The sequence below is a fragment of the Rattus norvegicus genome, chromosome X (assembly GCF_036323735.1).
Source record: "Rattus norvegicus strain BN/NHsdMcwi chromosome X, GRCr8, whole genome shotgun sequence".
NCBI classification, from domain to species: Eukaryota; Metazoa; Chordata; class Mammalia; order Rodentia; family Muridae; genus Rattus; species Rattus norvegicus.
The window spans coordinates 125,523,167-125,544,733 of record NC_086039.1 but is presented as its reverse complement, the minus strand read 5'-3'; the positions used below and the strand labels follow the sequence as shown (position 1 = coordinate 125,544,733).

At 37.3% G+C, this 21,567-nt stretch overlaps 1 protein-coding gene across 2 annotated transcripts in view; it reads left to right on the top strand.

Moving 5' to 3' along the window:
* Thoc2 (THO complex subunit 2) overlaps nt 1-21,567 on the top strand; it is a 114,591-nt gene that overhangs the window by 70,406 nt on the left and 22,618 nt on the right. For both annotated transcript variants that reach the window (XM_006257504.5, NM_001191756.2), the window contains exons 21-30: nt 1,655-1,834; nt 3,419-3,583; nt 6,860-7,135; nt 8,032-8,173; nt 8,617-8,774; nt 9,966-10,094; nt 10,382-10,513; nt 10,600-10,784; nt 11,278-11,456; nt 11,677-11,779. In XM_006257504.5, coding sequence (XP_006257566.1) covers nt 1,655-1,834; nt 3,419-3,583; nt 6,860-7,135; nt 8,032-8,173; nt 8,617-8,774; nt 9,966-10,094; nt 10,382-10,513; nt 10,600-10,784; nt 11,278-11,456; nt 11,677-11,779 — 1,649 coding nt within the window. The remainder of the gene's footprint in view (nt 1-1,654; nt 1,835-3,418; nt 3,584-6,859; nt 7,136-8,031; nt 8,174-8,616; nt 8,775-9,965; nt 10,095-10,381; nt 10,514-10,599; nt 10,785-11,277; nt 11,457-11,676; nt 11,780-21,567) is intronic.

The following is a 21,567-nucleotide window of genomic DNA, read 5'->3' as shown; positions in this document are numbered from 1 at the left end:
ATTATCCTTTTGGCCATTGTGTCCATACTGTATGGGCTTCTCATTAGTCATATAATAGCCATCTTATTTTGTCATATTGGCTATTTGGATAGTAGTCATGTTTATCAATCATTTACTTTGCAAAATGCCTGTATTCAAGTAACCTTTGCTCAAATTTCCCAATTCTTCATCACTATGCCTAAGTGTTGTTTCATATCATGTCATCACAAGAATGGTCAATGCAGTACAGTAACATATTTGGAGAGTGACCATGTTCATTTAACTTTTATTATATCATTCTGATTTTTTTATTAATTGTTGCTAATTTTATTTATTTATTTATTTATTTATTTATTTTTATTTATTATAAGTACACTGTTACTGTCTTCAGAAGAGGGCATGGGATCCCATTACAGATGGCTGTGAAGCCACCATGTGGTTGTTGGGAATTGAACTGAGGACCTCTGGAAGAGCAGCCAGTTCTTTTAACCACAGAGCCATCTCTCCAGCCTGCTAATTTCTTTTCTTTCTTTCTTTCTTTTTTTTTACATTTTTTATTGGATAATTTATTTATATTTCAAATGATATCCCCTTTCCTGGTTTCCCCTATGGAAGCCTCCTATCTCACCCCTTTCCCCCCGCTTTTATGAGGGTGTTCCCTCATCCATCCCCCCACTCCTGCCTCACCACCCTAGCATTCCCCTGTTAGGGCATGGAGCCTCCATAGGACCAAGGGGGATGCCTCCCACTGATGCCAGATAAGACCATCCTCTGCTACATGTGCAGCTGAAGCCGTAGGTCTCTCCCTGTACACTCCATGGTTAGTGGGCTAGGCCCTGGGAGCTGTGGGGGGTCTAGTTGTTTGCTAATTTGTTACTGTGTATAATTAAGCTTTATCATGGGTATATATATGCATAGGAAAAACATGATTTTTGTAGAGTTTCATACCATCTACAGTTTTCATTTATTCACTGGGATTGTAGAACACACCTGCCACTGATAAGTGGACAATACTGTGTGTGTGATTATAGTATAGAATCTGAACAGTATCTCAATACCTAATAATATCAAAACCATTCATGTTTTTCTCTTACCTTCTTTTTTAAGAACTGTAAAACACTAGTAATTGCAACTTTAAAATATACAAAAGTATAAAAGAAAATAACTTAATCTGCAATGAAAAGATTGTCCTTGATTTTTTACTAGAATAAATCTCTATCACAGTTTAATAAATCTTTTCACTGAATAAAAACATAATTCTTTGTAAGGTACTACCAAGGGAAAAATGGAAACAATGAGTTTAAGCACAGTTGAGCTACCATTAGCCAGATTATAATAAACGGTAGTATCATGAAAGCAATTTGTTAAGGAGAACTTAGAGATGCTTTATTTTATTCTGGTGTTGTTTTATATTAAGCCAGGCATGCTTTTTTATTATTCTTTTTTTTAAAGACAGAGTTCTTTGTAGTCACTTTAAGCTGTCCTCAAGCATTTGTAGTTGAGGATGGTCCTGAATCTCTAATCATGTTGACTCTATTTCCCATGTGCTTGGATTATAACTTCTAGCTCAGAAATATTTTAAAGATTATGTCTCAATGTTCTTGTGTGTCTTTTCTCAGTGAGATCGTGTGGAATACATTGAGCGTAGCAGTAATTTGTGTCTTCTGTTATGCAGGGTGGTTATTTCGGCCAGATCAGAAACACTAAAAAATCTTCTCAGAGATTAAAGGATGCACTACTGGACCATGATCTTGCTCTTCCTCTCTGTTTGCTCATGGCACAACAGAGGAATGGGGTAATTTTTCAGGAGGGTGGAGAGAAACACTTGAAACTTGTGGGGAAGCTCTATGACCAGGTAAGTGAAAGAAGCTTGGGTGTTGAGGAAGGCTTTTTTTTTAAACCCCAATAAAATAGAGATTGTGATGCCATTTGAAGCATATCATTTGTACACATCATGTGCATGTCAGGCACCTCTAATGCCAAATAGGCTTTCCTTAAGTAGGGCCCCTATTTCTGTGCAAACTGCTATTTACGAGATAGGTGTAAGAGATGTTATATGTAAGGTTTTCAGTTAATTAGACATTCCATCATGAAAGGCCATCATCATTGTTTGCCTTCTTTCTGATCTCTGGAAATTTGTTGCTTCTTATTTCTTAGTAATAAGATTGCTAATGCTTAAACCCATTTTGTTGGCTAATATTGTTTTTGTGCTTAATTTTTGTATCCTTTAAACAATGACAATGTTGTTGACTTCTCCTTGCATACACACATATACACGTGTGTGTGTGTGTGTGTGTGTGTGTGTGTGTGTGTGTGTGTGTGTGTAGTTTTATAGAAGTTTAGGTAAGTGTTTTGAGAGTCTCTTGGACTGTCCTTGGCTAACAACTCAAAAGATGGCTTTTCCACTAGTGCTAAGTTTCTGTTTAATGGTCTATGGCTCTTAGGAGAGTGTTGTTAACTCAGATGGGAAATTTTCATTTACACTATATATTTAAGCACTGATTTAACATGTATTATGAATATCTTTATGTAGATAATTGATAGTATGATTCCTTATGACATTTTTGACATCTTTACTTTTACTTTACCTCTTCTGTATTTCTCTTCCTCCCCATTCCTATATTAAAGATTCCCTTGTTTTCTCCATTGCCCCCTTTAAGTCAGCTGTCTCCTGTTATTTTCTTCTCTGTTGTTCCCCCCACCATAGTGGTCCCTCTATACTTTCCTGGTTTCTCCAGTTTTTATCCTCTAGCTGGAGATGTAGTAGTAGGTTATAGATCTGTGTCACTGTACCTAGAGCTCACATGTTCTCTCTTGTTGGAGGCCACAACGTAGGAAAATATATATGACTGATTATAAATATGTGAATATGTAATCCTTGTTTTAATTTAAAATTTTTTGGATATCTAGTAATACATGTTTATAGGGTTCGTTGTCACAATTCAGTACTTGTATATAATGTGTAAATTATAAAATTGGTAATTTCTATTTTCATCTTTTTAAACATTACCATTCCTGTTGAGAAATACTGATTTCCTTTCTTCTAGATGTTTATATGTCATAAATTACTATAAGCTATAGCCAGACTATGTTGACTGCATCACTAGAGCTTACTTCCCTATGTAAATGTGTTGTGGTAGTCCAGCTCCCACATTTCTCTACTCTTTCCAGAGACACCCTTAGCCTTTAGTATCTACCCTTTTCACATTTTTTAGACTTTATGGACAAGTGGGGATATGTGAAAATTATCTTTCTACCCCTTGTTAATTTCACTAAACATAGTATCCTTCATTTCTGTCTCTGCCTATATTGCTGGAATTTGGATTCTTAGTTGTCAATTAAATTTTTGTTAAAATAACATATCTTATTCATTTGATAAAGATTTATGTTGGTTTTGGAAAATGTTAACATCTGTTTTTTTGTTTTATTTTTAATTTAGTGTCATGATACCCTAGTACAGTTTGGTGGGTTTTTAGCATCAAATCTAAGTACAGAAGATTATATAAAACGAGTGCCTTCAATTGATGTGCTCTGTAATGAATTTCATACACCTCACGATGCAGCATTTTTTCTGTCTAGGCCAATGTATGCACACCATATTTCAGTAAGTACAAATGTTTTCATTGGGGTTCAAGAGTAATTTTGAATGGTTTATACAAGTATTTGATTGTTAAATATACCCTAATTTGATAAATACAGATTACTCTGATTTTCTTTTACTATTCTTGTCTCAGCAGTGAACAATGAAATGCTGTTTTAAAGAATAGGTCTTCTATTACTTTCTCCACAGTCAATTCATAGAGACCCAGCATATTCTCCACTCTGTTAATTTGGATTTTGGCCCTGTTCTTTGTTTTTATTTTTGTTTTTAATTCTATACTGTTTGTGGGTTTTAGTCCAATTTTGGGGATGAAATGGTTTAATTCTATAATGTATGTGGTATTCACCCCAATCATTGGTCCTCTTCTCTTAAACTAAGTTTCCCTCCTTATTTCCTATAAAGTTTCTGTTATACAGTGTGTAGCAGAAGTATATAGAAAAACACTAGGGAGAAATTTGGCATTTAGTTGATCATGTAATTGAGAATACTCTGTTAGTGTTTACATAGGAACAACTGCTACAGTCTTAATTGATTTAATGACCACTTCACTGTGTAATTTCTTTCCTGTATATTCTAGAGGATTAATGGGAACAAAAATGGCTTTTGAACTCCTTTAAAATCTCTCATTCCAGAGAATTCACGGTTATATGTAGTTAATGTCTTACATTCTCACCTTCACCACATCAAAAAGTCTCATCTAGGGGTTGGGGATTAACTCAGCGGTAAAGCGCTTGCTAAGGCCCTGGATTCGGTCCCCAGCTCTGAAAAAAAGAAGAAAAAAAGTCTCATCTATAGAAAAATAGGACCTGATTTCTTGAAGAACATACGTGGAAGAAATGCTTTATCTGAGGAATTTCATGTCATATTTTACTACTTTGAGAACTGGACACCCTAATCAGTAATGAGTCCTAGCAAAAGAATACCTGGTTGTCTGAGATATTCCTCATCAAAAAATGGAGCAGGTCATTCATACCAGTGAGATATCTTTTGTGGGGCATGAAAGTCTTTTCTTTTAAGAGATATACAATCTAATGAAAGAAATGACATTTCTTTCTCAGGGTTTAAGAAGAAAGAACTATATAGTTGCATTTATATACTCCAGGCAATAATAAAGTGCCCCCAACCCACCTCATATATAGGCCACATGCCTCTTTGGAAAGGGAATTCCTCAGCAGCCTAGGATGCAATTGGATGGGCAGCCACACTGCTCCAACTTTGCTGCTTGGATGAAGTCCTCAGTGAGCCTTTGATGAATGTGGGAGAATATATAAGAAAGTGATAAGAAAGTTGGAGTTATGGTTTTCAGAGCATGTGGTTCTCAAGATCGTTTTCAGCACCTATGTGGGAAGAGTCACAACATTTTTCCAGTTCCAGGGGATCAGGTATTCTCTGGCTTCCACAGGTACCCATGTACCCCCCCCCCACACACACACACAGAGACAGAGAGAGATTAAAGATAAAGTCATTTTTAAATGGGAATATCTGCAGACTCCCCTCAGGAAATTGACTACCACAGGTCTTCAACCAATTACTACTAAGATTCTTGGCCTGACAAAAAACTTTTTGGACGTAAATCAGTGGTACTATACTATTCTCTGTTTGATTGGAGATGTAAACATAAGGGTTGGAGAGATGACTCAGTGGTAAAGAGCACTGACTGCTCTTCCAGAGGTCCTGAGTTCAATTTCCAGCAACCACATAGTGGTTCACAACCATCTGTAATGGGATCCGATACCCTCTTCTGGTGTGTCTGAAGAGAGCAACAGTGTATTCATATAAATTAAATAAATTTTTAAAAAATTTAAAAAAAGATGTAAACTTAAGTATTAGTTTAATTTTAGAAAAGGAAAATTAGCATTGTGGATGAAATATAACCATCTTTTTGATTAGCTTAGTTTTCTGACTAGGTATTAGTACGAGGTCTACTACTAGATTTGCAGACTCAAGACCAGAGACTTGGGGAGATTGGTGTTATTGGTGCTATTATTCTGTTTTCTCATAACCTAATTTTCACTTTTAATTATTCAGACTCATCTTGAAACAGAAGTGAAACGAAGGTTTTTCTTGCACTAATTGTTCTAGACTTTTCCTGTTGAGGTAGTCAGATTGTCATATACAGATAATTTCAGCATTGTTTTCTCTCATGTCTGTAGAGCCTTAGCATATATCATTCCACTCATCTAGATTCATATTAGTTGCCTTCAGCAAAATCTTTTATTTAAATTTAAAATCTTTTAACCCTAGTTGTTCTTAGTCTCTGATATAATTGGTATGCTTTTCTATAGCTAATGTTTTTGTAGCTTTATCAGTTTTGTAGTTTCAGGAGTTATCAGCCTGCTCTCTAGCATGGATATCAAAATAAATAAATAGTTCTACTTCTAGAATAACTACAAGATTCCTAGATTTTGCCTAACATACCATTGAATGTAATAGATTGTACACTTTAGTTTAGTCATCCTGGTTGAAGCCTAGTCAGTCCCAAGGCAGCTGAGACTATTACCAATCAGTGCAGAACTCAGAACCTTTGACTAATGATCATCTGGTTATATACTTAGCATAAACTCAATTATTTCAATGCCTTTTCTAATACAAAGAAGCAACTGGTTGCAGAACTTCTCTTAGATTTACCTTGAGGATCATGCCTTTTCTTGGCAAGAGGTCTTTCATCATAAAATGGCTGAAAGGTGTGAGAATGCATATTAATTTTCTTTGCTGCATTTGGCATATATTCTGGGAAATAATTATGTCAGTATCTTTTCACTAATAGATTCGTTTCTACCTCGTGTAACTGAAAGTATAGTCTTCCTCCAATTCTCTTCCTAATTAGGACAAGCAGTCAGGACATAGAAACTGTAGCATCAGTTCTCACATGGCTTCAATTTAATTCACTGCAGGTACTTAGGGAAAATTTTATTTGGCTTGGCAGTAGACTAATATAGCTGGTTGCTCTGTCTAGAATGTTGTCATTTTTAGCATTGAAGTCTTGCATTCTGGGAAGCCTCTAAGTCTGTGACAAAACTGGACATTTAGTTTCTGAGGTAGTAGTCTCAGTGACTTTTTATAACCTTTCTTAGAGGCAGTCCAGCTTATTGACACATGCCCTATTGGAGATAGTAAGTCAAATTTTATTGAAAAAAATTAGTTAAGAACATGAAACTAAGGATTGGAACAGACTTCAGAGGTAATTTATCTTGGAATAAATGTTTCTGGTAAGAAATTAGAATTGCCATAATCATTTTGTACAAGTATATATGATATGTTTTAACTTTTTATCTCCAGTCAAAATACGATGAACTTAAAAAATCAGAAAAGGGAAGTAAACAGCAACATAAAGTCCATAAATACATTACATCATGTGAAATGGTGATGGCACCTGTCCATGAAGCAGTGGTCTCCTTGCATGTTGCCAAAGTCTGGGATGATATCAGCCCTCAGTTCTATGCTACATTTTGGTCGTTGACAATGTATGACCTTGCAGTTCCACATACCAGCTATGAAAGAGAAGTCAATAAACTTAAAGTCCAGATGAAAGCGATTGATGACAATCAGGAAATGGTAGGTTTTGATGTAGCAATGCAAATAGAGTTGTGACATTTATGCAGTACTAGTTATACTTTGTAATTATTTTAGTTCAAGATTCTTGATTCTTCAATCTTATTCTTCTATGGTATTTTAAGTAAATTTAATGGTAACATCTCAATGGTTGGGGCAGGATCTTAGGAAATAGTTGGAAATCATGATTAAAAAATAAAAGACATGCATGTGTTTTCTACTGAACACTGCCATAGCAACCTAATGTTATTTGTATGGATTCTATTTCAAGAGCAATAGGAATTCCTAAAGATTATTATCATCCACTGTGTGTGTGTGTGTGTGTGTGTGTGTGTGTGTGTGTGTGTGTGTGTAGGTATAATTCAGCAAACATAGGGAGTGGCATGTGGTTTAATTGGTAAAAAGTTAGGCAGGTACTGAAAATTGGGTAGAATAGTAAATATGATATATTTGAGAGTTAATTTAGATACCTTAGCTTGGAAATAACAGATGCAAAGAATGGAACTTTAAAAAGATTATGAGATTACTATGAAGAGTGATTTTGATAAGTATTTAGTCTGAGGTCAGTGCCTTTTAGAGTCCTTTGGTATGAGGTACTGAGAACTTAAGCTATGCTAGAGACAGTGACAGTGCATGTGGCCCATAAACAAGTGAAGGCGTGGAGGAAAGCTAAGATGACTTAGTTTTTGCCTCCAATGGATAGCACCACAGTGAGAAGGTGTGTGAAGACTCTGTGCCACTGGTTAGGATGTGCTGAATGGAGAGAAAGGTCAATACATTCAGGCACACCTACTGTACCATCATGCTGCAGGAATCCTAAAGGAGAGCCGCTTTTCTCTTTATACATGCAAGCAGGCACTGTAGACACAGTTGAAAAACGATCTGACTTTACTTTGTAGCCTCCAAATAAAAAGAAGAAAGAAAAGGAGCGTTGCACGGCCCTTCAGGACAAGCTCCTTGAAGAAGAAAAGAAGCAGATGGAACATGTTCAGAGAGTACTTCAGAGACTGAAACTAGAGAAAGACAACTGGCTTTTAGCAAGTAAGTTCTTGGGATTGACTCTTCCTGCTGCTGCTAAATTGCAAAAGCAAACATTTCTAACTTTGGCAGTTGTTGAAGTGATTATGCACATTTCTGCTCTGTTCACTGTTCTCTTTAATTACTCATTACCACAGAAGCAACCTCATATGTTCACTGAAGTGACTGATGACAGTTTGCTAGTGAAAAAAAATGAGTTTGTAAAGATAATGCTGATAGCTTAGTATTTAAATCTCCTGACATAAAGAAACATAGTATAGATATTGTATACCTATAATATGGACATTATGTATAAATATCCACAGAGTAAAAGTGATAGGAATCTTTATCACCTCATTTGTGGTTTTATAACATTGTGTGCACTACAGTTAAAATGTGGTCATGTTTGGTAGCCTTCAGGCACTTGAGGAAGAAGATAACTGCTTAATATGTTCTTTTATTTTTAGAGTCTACCAAAAATGAGACCATCACAAAATTTTTACAGCTGTGTATATTTCCTCGATGCATTTTTTCAGCAATTGATGCTGTTTATTGTGCTCGTTTTGTTGAATTGGTACATCAACAGAAAACTCCAAATTTTTCCACACTTCTTTGCTATGATCGAGTAAGTTGTTATTGCAACCTTTAAAAAATTCACATAAACACAGCTAAGTATTATAAACTCTAGAGGCATTATGTATACAGTGAATAACATGATCTTAAAAGCCAAGTTCGTGACCTGGAATCCTAGCTTGACTTCTTTCAAACATATTATATGTCTTAGTTAGGGTTTTGCTGCTGTGAACAGACACCATGACCAAGGCAAGTCTTATAAGGACAACATTTAATTGTGGCTGGCCTACAGGTTCAGAGGCTCAGTCCATTATCATCAACTCGGGAGCATGACAACATCCAGGCAGGCATGGTGCAGAGGAGCTGAGAGTTCTACATCATCTGTAGGCTGCTAGGGAAAGAAAGCTACGAGGTCTCAGAACCCAATCCCACAGTGACACACTTCCTCCAACAAGGCCACATCTCCTATTAGTGCCACTCCCTGAGCTAAGCATATTCAAACCACCACACTATATCTTTCACAATGTATTTAACCTCTCTGTGCCTCAGTTTTCTTATGTATAGAAAGGGACTTGCTTTGTAAGGTTGATCTGAGGGTTAAATGTGTTGCTACATATAAGAACTCCATGAAATGATAGGTATTGCACTCAAGGATAACCTATTCACTCAGGATTTGAATTTAATAATCTCGTATCTTCATAAGTGGGGACTTTCTATATTCTATAAGTTTTACTCCTCAAAATGAAACTAAAGAAAACAACCTTCTACCCGAATAAAAGCCTTTGTACATTCACACCACATGAAAAGCAGGGAAGTCTTTTAGTGTCATATTCATGGATTTTACATCTTGCATTTTTTCTGACATTACTGTTATTTATAGGTTTAAAATATGTGTGTTGTAGTATGTCTGCTGCATATTTTTTATCACTTTTGCTTTTGCCTACTGTCTATTCAGTCTCAGTCAAAATAACTCTCCAATAGGCATTATGTAATAAAATGATAATAACAATAGCCTTTTCTTTTATTTATTATAAATTAGATTTCTTCATAAAAATACACTTAGATACTTTATGATTGCAATTTTTTACAGTATCTATAGTTGCCAAAAAAATTCTGCAGGTGTGAATATAATAGGAGAAAGTACATTTTTTATTAAATTTATCTGTATATTGTGATATGTTTTAATATAGTCTTATAATATTTTCAGTTAGCTTGATTTTTTTTTTGAACGTTTCTCCTCTAGGTTTTTTCTGACATAATTTACACGGTTGCAAGCTGCACTGAAAATGAAGCTAGTCGGTATGGGAGATTCCTTTGCTGTATGTTAGAGACAGTGACCAGGTGGCATAGTGATAGAGCCACTTATGAGAAGGTATATAATTAATAAATCTGTTTATATTTTACTTGTGTGTGTAATTATTGCTTCAGATTGGTCAATTTTTAAAAGGATTTAAGATTTAGATATAAAGTGATACTTAAAATCACAAATAATATATTTTAAAAAGTATCTTTTTTATTCTATTTCAACTTGACATTTCAAGTTAATATCATTGGGTAAGCTGAACTTTTCTTTTACATAAGAGTCACTGATCTGGTCTTATTATCCTATTTTGTGGGAATGAATTTTACCTCTAAAAATGAGAACCTTATTTTTCTTAGGAATGTGGAAACTATCCAGGATTCCTTACCATATTACGGGCAACTGGATTTGATGGTGGAAACAAAGCTGATCAGTTAGATTATGAAAATTTTCGACATGTTGTCCACAAATGGCATTACAAATTAACCAAGGTAAAAAAGAGTGGATATTATTCAGGGATATTTTTCTTCTTCAAACCTGAATTTTATGATAATCGTTCTTTAAACATCTGTTATAGGCCTCGGTTCATTGCCTTGAGACAGGCGAATATACTCACATCAGGAATATATTGATTGTGCTAACAAAAATACTTCCTTGGTACCCAAAAGTTTTGAATCTGGGTCAGGCTTTGGAAAGAAGAGTGAATAAAATATGCCAAGAAGAAAAAGAGAAGAGGCCAGATCTTTATGCATTGGCTATGGGGTAACACAATTATATTTTAATGTGATTTATGAGACTAGATTACAGAAGGATTCTGAAGATGTGAAAATGTTTTACAATGTTGAAGTCTTATCTTCTGCTTTACTTCAGGAGATTATGGGAGATTATGCGATCATGTTCCCACAGGCTGGTGAGAGTTGTCACTTCTGATTATCAACTTCCGGTCTATACTGGATGATAGTTTTAAAGAAATATATTTCTTGTAGGGGGGAGATAAATTTAAATAGTTCTCACATCTTGAGGAGCAAAAAGAAAAAGGCTCTCTAGTTAAAGTGTTAGTTTAATTTGAAAGAATGACTTAAGGTTTTAAAACACTCTTAAGACCTTGAAGAATATACTGAAAAGTAGTACTTTATTTTCTAGAACCAAGTAACAGAGTGAACAGCTTGCTAATTTTATTTGACTAAACTCAATATTTATGGTTTTTTTTTTTTGATTTGTGTATGTGTATTTAAACACTCTGTGCGACTTTCAGCTACTCGGGGCAGTTGAAAAGTAGAAAGTCACACATGATACCTGAAAATGAATTTCATCACAAGGATCCTCCTCCAAGGAATGCTGTTGCCAGTGTACAAAATGGGCCTGGTGGTGGGACTTCTTCATCATCCATAGGAAGTGCGTCTAAATCAGATGAAAGCGGTGCTGAGGAGACTGGTATGCTTGTTTGTAGATACTTCTAAAAATGTATTAAAATATTTTATCACATGATAATTACAATGCTAGCCTCATATTGCATTTTATTTCCTAGTTATGAGTATGTAACTATTAAGAATTAATCAGCCTCCTGGGCCTTCCTAATTATCCACTAATCATTTTCTGTGAAGTCAGAGTTTGTATTTAGAGTTTGCTAACAAAAACCTTGTTTTTATTTTAGATAAATCAAGGGAGAGATCTCAGTGTGGTACAAAAGCTGTTAATAAGGCTTCTAGTACCACACCAAAAGGGAATTCAAGCAATGGAAATAGTGGCTCTAACAGGTAGGAACACTGTACCATACATTACAAATCTAACCCCTCGTGTGTGTGTGTGTGTGTGTGTGTGTGTGTGTGTGTGTGTGTGTGTGTGTGTGTGTATGTATGTATGTATGTATGTATGTATGTATGTACATTCATATATAAGATATATAAGTGGTCGTGCAAGCTTGCCACACTGCGTGTAGAGGTCTAACCTCATATATTACTCCACTCCTTGTACCTTGAAATTGAATCCTCTTTGCTGCATATACTAGGCCAGTTAGCCTGCAGGCTTTCAAAAGAGAAGCCTACAGGCTCTCAAAGATTCTCTTTTCTCTGCCTTCCATTCTATGTTAGGAGCACTGGGATTAGATGAAGTCTATTGTGCTTGTTTGTTTGTTTGTTTGTTTGCTGTTTGTGGGTTCTGAGAAGTTGAGCTTCCTTTCTTATACTTGCATGGCAAGTACTTTACACACATAACCCTCTTCCTAACTCCAGAGTTCTTTCATTTAAAATATTATTTTTTAAGTTAGCATGCAGAATAATTGTGGCATTTCTACATATGTATGCCTTTATTCTAATTTGCCCCTACCCCAGTGACCCCCCTTGCTCCCACTGTCTCTTGCTAGTCTCCCTTCTTTCTAAATAATCTCTCTTCCGTTCTTATGGTACATGCATTCTGTTATTTTCCTTTCTGCCTCTTGTTCTTCTCTTATGAGAACTGTTCTTTTTTCCTGGTCGTTTTTCTAGTTTCATAACGTTTATGGTATTTACTTACTGAGATAGAGGTTCTGTACATGAAAGAAGACATGATATTTGCTTTTTTTGAGCCTTTCTAATTTCAAGTACTGTAAAGATTTCTGGGTTGAATTCATTTCCCGCAAATGCCATCATTTTCAGTTTTCAGTTTGGTTGAATTTCATTTTGTATGTATCCTATACTTTCTTTATCCATGAATCTGTTATAAGTAGGCTGGCCCCATTTATTGTAAATAGTGCAGCAATAAACAAAAATGTTAGTATCTTCATGTTATATTGAATTAGAGACCTTTGGGTCTCTAAAAAGGTCTCTAATTATTAATACACCCAGGAGTGGAACAGCTGAGATGTTCTATTCTTCGTTTTTGAGAAACCTGTATGTACATCGACTTCTCCGTGGTTGCATGAGTTAATGTTTCCACTAGCATGCTTTAAGTATAATGTTTTACCCACATTCTCACCGACTATTTTTCTTGTTTATTCTCTTGATGAGAGTCATTCTCACTGGTTCAAAGCAGTTCTAATTTTTATTTCTCCGATGGCTGAGATGTTGAACACTTTTTAAAAGTATTTATTGGCCATTTCTATTCATTTTATGAGCTATTTATGAGCTCATTACTAGCCTGTTTATTTATTAGGAGAATTTTGGAGAATCATTTGCAATTCTTATTTCTAAATATCACTTTCCTGTCTGAGACATAATTTGCAAAACTTTTTCTCTCAGTTTACATGCTGTCTACTCACTCTGATGACTGTTTCCTTAGCTGTGCAGAAGCTTAATTTCAACTCTTAACATCGAGGCTTTCATCTTTGTATTGATTTTGAGCAGAATGAGTACTAGAGATCTAGATTCATTGTTTTACATATCAGTATTCAGTTTTCCCAATACTAGCTGTTGTAGATACTGTCTTTTTCCAGTCTGTTTTTGATACTTTTGTTGAAAATTAGGTGAGTGAAGGTAATTATTTCTTGCTTCTCTATTCTGTTCCAATGATCTCCACTTATCTATATGTTTGTCCCACTACCACACTGTTTTGGTCCCGTGGAGCTCTAGTATAATTTGGGATCAGGTACTGAGATGGCTCCAGCATTACTTTTGCTGCTGAGTATTGCTTTGGCCATTCCAGGTTTTTGGTATTTCTTTTTCAGTTTTAGATGTACATGTGTACGTGTGTGTGTACGTGTGTACGCGCGCACGTGTGTGTAATTCTGTAATGAAGAATTTCATTTGAATAATACAGGGATTGTGTAGAATATACAGATTATACTGGGTAATAGATCCATTTTCACAACATTGATTCTCCTAATCCATAAGCATTGGATTTTCTTTTCTTTTTTTTTTTTTTTTTTTATTAACTTGAGTATTTCTTATATACATTTCGAGTGTTATTCCCTTTCCCGGTTTCCGGGCAAACATCCCCCTCCCCCCTCCCCTTCCTTATGGGTGTTCCCCTCCCAACCCTCCCCCCATTGCCGCCCTCCCCCCATAGACTAGTTCACTGGGGGTTCAGTCTTAGCAGGACCCAGGGCTTCCCCTTCCACTGGTGCTCTTACTAGGATATTCATTGCTACCTATGGGGTCAGAGTCCAGGGTCAGTCCACGTATAGTCTTTAGGTAGTGGCTTATTCCCTGGAAGCTCTGGTTGCTTGGCATTGTTGTACTTTTGGGGTCTCGAGCCCCTTCAAGCTCTTCCAGTTCTTTCTCTGATTCCTTCAATAGGGGACCTATTCTCAGTTCAGTGGTTTGCTGCTGGCATTCGCCTCTGTATTTGCTGTATTCTGGCTGTGTCTCTCAGGAGCGATCTACATCCGGCTCCTGTCGGTCTGCACTTCTTTGCTTCATCCATCTAGTCCAATTGGGTGGCTGTATATGTATGGGCCAAATGTGGGGCAGGCTCTGAATGGGTGTTCCTTCAGTCTCTGTTTTAATCTTTGCGTCTCCCTTCCCTGCCAAGGGTATTCTTTTTCCTCATTTAAAGAAGGAGTGAAGCATTCACATTTTGATCATCCGTCTTGAGTTTCGTTTGTTCTAGGGATCTAGGGTAATTCAAGCATTTGGGCTAATAGCCACTTATCAATGAGTGCATACCATGTATGTCTTTCTGTGATTGGGTTAGTTCACTCAGGATGATATTTTCCAGTTCCAACCGTTTGCCTACGAATTTCATAAACTCGTTGTTTTTGATAGCTGAGTAGTATTCCATTGTGTAGATGTACCACATTTTCTGTATCCATTCCTCTGTTGAAGGGCATCTGGGTTCTTTCCATTTTCTGGCTATTATAAATAAGGCTGCGATGAACATAGTGGAGCACGTGTCTCTTTTATATGTTGAGGCATCTTTTGGGTATATGCCCAAGAGAGGTATAGCTGGATCCTCAGGCAGTTCAATGTCCAATTTTCTGAGGAACCTCCAGACTGATTTCCAGAATGGTTTTACCAGTCTGCAATCCCACCAACAATGGAGGAGTGTTCCTCTTTCTCCACAACCTCGCCAGCATCTGCTGTCACCTGAGTTTTTGATCTTAGCCAATCGCACTGGTGTGAGGTGAAATCTCAGGGTTGTTTTGATTTGCATTTCCCTTATGACTAAAGATGTTGAACATTTCTTTAGGTGTTTCTCAGCCATTCGGTATTCCTCAGCTGTGAATTCTTTGTTTAGCTCTGAACCCCATTTTTTAATAGGGTTATTTGTTTCCCTGCGGTCTAACTTCTTGAGTTCTTTGTATATTTTGGATATAAGGCCTCTATCTGTTGTAGGGTTGGTAAAGATCTTTTCCCAATCTGTTGGTTGCCGTTTTGTCCTAACCACAGTGTCCTTTGCCTTACAGAAGCTTTGCAGTTTTATGAGATCCCATTTGTCAATTCTTGATCTTAGAGCATAAGCCATTGGTGTTTTGTTCAGGAAATTTTTTCCAGTGCCCATGTGTTCCAGATGCTTCCCTAGTTTTTCTTCTATTAGTTTGAGTGTGTCTGGTTTGATGTGGAGGTCCTTGATCCACTTCGACTTAAGCTTTGTACAGGGTGATAAGCATGGATCGATCTGCATTCTTCTACATGTTGCCCTCCAGTTGAACCAGCACCATTTGCTGAAAATGCTATCTTTTTTCCATTGGATGGTTTTGGCTCCTTTGTCAAAAATCAAGTGACCATAGGTGTGTGGGTTCATTTCTGGGTCTTCAATTCTATTCCACTGGTCTATCTGTCTGTCTCTGTACCAATACCATGCAGTTTTTATCACTATTGCTCTGTAATACTGCTTGAGTTCAGGGATAGTGATTCCCCCTGAAGTCCTTTTATTGTTGAGGATAGCTTTAGCTATCCTGGGTTTTTTGTTATTCCAGATGAATTTGCAAATTGTTCTGTCTAACTCTTTGAAGAATTGGATTGGTATTTTGATGGGGATTGCATTGAATCTGTAGATTGCTTTTGGTAAAATGGCCATTTTTACTATATTAATCCTGCCAATCCATGAGCATGGGAGATCTTTCCATCTTCTGAGGTCTTCTTCAATTTCTTTCTTCAGGGTCTTGAAGTTCTTATTGTACAGATCTTTTACTTGCTTGGTTAAAGTCACACCGAGGTACTTTATATTATTTGGGTCTATTATGAAGGGTGTCGTTTCCCTAATTTCTTTCTCGGCTTGTTTCTCTTTTGTATAGAGGAAGGCAACTGATTTATTTGAGTTAATTTTATACCCAGCCACTTTGCTGAAGTTGTTTATCAGCTTTAGTAGTTCTCTGGTGGAACTTTTGGGATCACTTAAATATACTATCATATCATCTGCAAATAGTGATATTTTGACCTCTTCTTTTCCGATCTGTATCCCTTTGATCTCCTTTTGTTGTCTGATTGCTCTGGCTAGAACTTCAAGAACTATATTGAATAAGTAGGGAGAGAGTGGGCAGCCTTGTCTAGTCCCTGATTTTAGTGGGATTGCTTCAAGTTTCTCTCCATTTAGTTTAATGTTAGCAACTGGTTTGCTGTATATGGCTTTTACTATGTTTAGGTATGGGCCTTGAATTCCTATTCTTTCCAGGACTTTTATCATGAAGGGGTGTTGAATTTTGTCAAATGCTTTCTCAGCATCTAATGAAATGATCATGTGGTTCTGTTCTTTCAGTTTGTTTATATAATGGATCACGTTGATGGTTTTCCGTATATTAAACCATCCCTGCATGCCTGGGATGAAGCCTACTTGATCATGGTGGATGATTGTTTTGATGTGCTCTTGAATTCGGTTTGCCAGAATTTTATTGAGTATTTTTGCGTCGATATTCATAAGGGAAATTGGTCTGAAGTTCTCTTTCTTTGTTGTGTCTTTGTGTGGTTTAGGTATAAGAATAATTGTGGCTTCGTAGAAGGAATTTGGTAGGGCTCCATCTGTTTCAATTTTGTGGAATAGTTTGGATAATATTGGTATGAGGTCTTCTATGAAGGTTTGATAGAATTCTGCACTAAACCCGTCTGGACCTGGGCTCTTTTTGGTTGGGAGACCTTTAATGACTGCTTCTATTTCCTTAGGAGTTATGGGGTTGTTTAACTGGTTTATCTGTTCCTGATTTAACTTCGATACCTGGTATCTGTCTAGGAAATTGTCCATTTCCTGAAGATTTTCAAATTTTGTTGAATATAGGTTTTTATAGTAAGATCTGATGATTTTTTGAATTTCCTCTGAATCTGTAGTTATGTCTCCCTTTTCATTTCTGATTTTGTTAATTTGGACACACTCTCTGTGTCCTCTCGTTAGTCTGGCTAAGGGTTTATCTATCTTGTTGATTTTCTCAAAGAACCAACTTTTGGTTCTGTTGATTCTTTCTATGGTCCTTTTTGTTTCTACTTGGTTGATTTCAGCTCTGAGTTTGATTATTTCCTGCCTTCTACTCCTCCTGGGTGTATTTGCTTCTTTTTGTTCTAGAGCTTTTAGGTGTGCTGTCAAGCTGCTGACATATGCTCTTTCCTGTTTCTTTCTGCAGGCACTCAGCGCTATGAGTTTTCCTCTTAGCACAGCTTTCATTGTGTCCCATAAGTTTGAGTATGTTGTATCTTCATTTTCATTAAATTCTAAAAAGTTTTTAATTTCTTTCTTTATTTCTTCCTTGACCAGGTTATCATTGAGTAGAGCATTGTTCAATTTCCACGTATATGTGGGCATTCTTCCCTTATTGTTATTGAAGACCAGTTTTAGGCCGTGGTGGTCCGATAGCACGCATGGGATTATTTCTATCTTTCTGTACCTGTTGAGGCCCGTTTTTTGACCGATTATATGGTCAATTTTGGAGAAAGTACCATGAGGAGCTGAGAAGAAGGTATATCCTTTTGCTTTAGGATAGAATGTTCTATAAATATCCGTTAAGTCCATTTGGCTCATGACTTCTCTTAGTCTGTCGACATCACTGTTTAATTTCTGTTTCCATGATCTGTCCATTGATGAGAGTGGGGTGTTGAAATCTCCCACCATTATTGTGTGAGGTGCAATGTGTGTTTTGAGCTTTAGTAAGGTTTCTTTTACGTATGTAGGTGCCCTTGTATTTGGGGCATAGATATTTAGGATTGAGAGTTCATCTTGGTTGATTTTTCCTTTGATGAATATGAAGTGTCCTTCCTTATCTTTTTTGATGACTTTTAGTTGGAAATTGATTTTATTTGATATTAGAATGGCTACTCCAGCTTGCTTCTTCAGACCATTTGCTTGGAAAGTTGTTTTCCAGCCTTTCACTCTGAGGTAGTGTCTGTCTTTGTCTCTGAGGTGTGTTTCCTGTAGGCAGCAGAATGCAGGGTCCTCGTTGCGTATCCAGTTTGTTAATCTATGTCTTTTTATTGGGGGAGTTGAGGCCATTGATATTGAGAGATATTAAGGAATAGTGATTATTGTTTCCCTTTATATTCATATTTGGATGTGAGGTTATGTTTGTGTGCTTTCATTCTCTTTGTTTTGTTGCCAAGACGATTAGTTTCTTGCTTCTTCTAGGGTATAGCTTGCCTCCTTATGTTGGGCTTTACCATTTATTATCCTTTGTAGTGCTGGATTTGTAGAAAGATATTGTGTAAATTTGGTTTTGTCATGGAATATCTTGGTTTCTCCATCAATGTTAATTGAGAGTTTTGCTGGATACAGTAACCTGGGCTGGCATTTGTGTTCTCTTAGGGTCTGTATGACATCAGTCCAGGATCTTCTGGCCTTCATAGTTTCTGGCGAGAAGTCTGGTGTGATTCTGATAGGTCTCCCTTTATATGTTACTTGACCTTTTTCCCTTACTGCTTTTAATATTCTTTCTTTATTTTGTGCGTTTGGTGTTTTGACAATTATGTGACGGGAGGTGTTTCTTTTCTGGTCCAATCTATTTGGAGTTCTGTAGGCTTCTTGTATGCCTATGGGTATCTCTTTTTTTAGGTTAGGGAAGTTTTCTTCTATGATTTTGTTGAAGATATTTACTGGTCCTTTGAGCTGGGAGTCTTCACTCTCTTCTATACCTATTATCCTTAGGTTTGATCTTCTCATTGAGTCCTGGATTTCCTGTATGTTTTGGACCAGTAGCTTTTTCCGCTTTACATTATCTTTGACAGTTGAGTCAATGATTTCTATGGAATCTTCTGCTCCTGAGATTCTCTCTTCCATCTCTTGTATTCTGTTGGTGAAGCTTGTATCTACAGCTCCTTGTCTCTTCTTTTGGTTTTCTATATCCAGGGTTGTTTCCATGTGTTCTTTCTTGATTGCTTCTATTTCCATTTTTAATTCCTTCATCTGTTTGATTGTGTTTTCCTGGAATTCTTTCAGGGATTTTTGCCATTCCTCTCTGTAGGCTTCTACTTGTTTATTAATGATTTCCTGTGTTTCCCTAAGTGTGTTCATGTCTTTCTTGAAGTCCTCCAGCATCATGATCAAATATGATTTTGAAACTAGATCTTGCTTTTCTGGTGTGTTTGGATATTCCATGTTTGTTTTGGTGGGAGAATTGGGCTCCGAGGATGGCATGCAGTCTTGGTTTCTGTTGCTTGGGTTCCTGCGCTTGCCTCTCGCCATCAGATTATCTCTAGTGTTACTTTGTTCTGCTATTTCTGACAGTGGCTAGACTGACCTATAAGCCTGTGTGTCAGGAGTGCTGTAGACCTGTTTTCCTCTCTTTCAGTCAGTTATGGGGACAGTGTGTTCTGCTTTCGGGCGTGTAGTTTTTCCTCTCTACAGGTCTTCAGCTGTTCCTGTGGGCCTGTGTCTTGAGTTCACCAGGCAGCTTTCTTGCAGCAGAAAATTTGGTCTTACCTGTGGTCCCGAGGCTCAGGTTCGCTCGTGGGGTGCTGCCCAGGGGCTCTCTGCAGCGGCAGCAACCAGGAAGACCTGTGCCGCCCCTTCCGGGAGCTTCAGTGCACCAGGGTTCCAGATGGTCTTTGGCTTTTTCCTCTGGCGTCCGAGATGTGTGTGCAGGGAGCAGTCTCTTCTGGTTTCCCAGGCTTGTCTGCTTCTCTGAAGGTTTAGCTCTCCCTCCCACGGGATTTGGGTGCAGAGAACTGTTTATCCGGTCTGTTTCTTTCAGGTTCAGGCGGTGTCTCAGGCGCAGAAGTCCTGCCGCTCCTGGGCCCTCCCCCACGGGAGCCCAGAGGCCTTATACAGTTTCCTCTTGGGCCAGGGATGTGGGCAGGGGTGAGCAGTGTTGGTGGTCTCTTCCGCTCTGCAGCCTCAGGAGTGCCCACCTGACCAGGCGGTTGGGTCTCTCTCTCACCGGGTCTGGGAGCAGAGAGCTGCTGCGGGCCGGGATCCGCGGGTGTGGGACTTCCGGTAAACAGAGACCGTGCCTCCTAGAGAAATTCTGCTTCCGTGTCCCAAGCTCACCAGGCAGCTTTCTTGCAGCAGAAAATTTGGTCTTACCTGTGGTCCCGAGGCTCAGGTTCGCTCGTGGGGTGCTGCCCAGGGGCTCTCTGCAGCGGCAGCAACCAGGAAGCTCTTTTCTTTTTTTTTAATTTTATTTTCATGATCCAGTCAGTTTTGCTGTCTAAAATTTATTTGTTTAGTATTGAAAATAGATTTTTTTCCCATACAATATATTCAGATTATGATTTTCCCTACCTCAACTCCTCCTAGTTCCTCTTGACCTCCCTACTTACCCAAATTTACTTCCCTTTCTTACTCTTCATTAGAAAACAAATAGGCATCTAAAAAATTCATAATGCTAAAATAAGATAAAATTAAAGAAATGTAAGCTGAATAGGACAGTATCTTCTTCAGTTCATCTCTTTTTATTTCTCACTTTATTAGTCTTTTATTTCCTCAGGATTATTCTTAAGTATTTTGTTTTCTGTAAAGTTATTGTGGATGATTTCTTCCTCAGCAATTTAATCCTTAATAAATAGAGCTTTTAATTTTTATGTTACTTTGTAGCTTTTTAATTTGTTTAATGTGTTTATTAGATATAAGGATTTTTCTGGTGTAGCCTTCTGGGTCTTTTAAGGATAGGATAGTGTCACAGTTTTAAATAGAAATGGTTTGAAGTTTTTCTTTCCTATTGTCTCTTTTACTTCATTTTCTTGTTTGCTGCTCTAGCTAAGATTTTGAGCACTATATTCAATGAGTTGAGTCTGATTTTGCCTGAAGTGCTTTTGAAGGTTTGTTATATGGTCCCTGTATTTCTAGTTCTCTTAGGACTTTTTTTCATGGAGGGATGTTTTTATCAAAGTGTTTCTCTGCAGTTATTGGCATAATCTTGGAATTTCTAACCCTGACTCTGACTATCTGCTGTACTATATTTCTGGAATCATTCTTACATCCTTGAAATGAATTGAGTTTGATCATGGTGCATGATTTTAATGTGTTCCTGAATTCTGTTTACAAGATTTTAATAATTTTTGCATCTTGAGCTAGACAGATGGCTCAGCAAGGTTAAGAACACTGGCTGCTCTTTTACATGACCCAGGTTCAATTCCCAGAACCCACATGACAGCTAATAATCATTTGTAACTCTAGTTCTAGGGGATCTGATACCTTCTTCTGGCCTCTGTGGGCACCATGCATTTATGTCATACACAGACATGCATGGCATGAACATACTTTCAAGGAAAACATA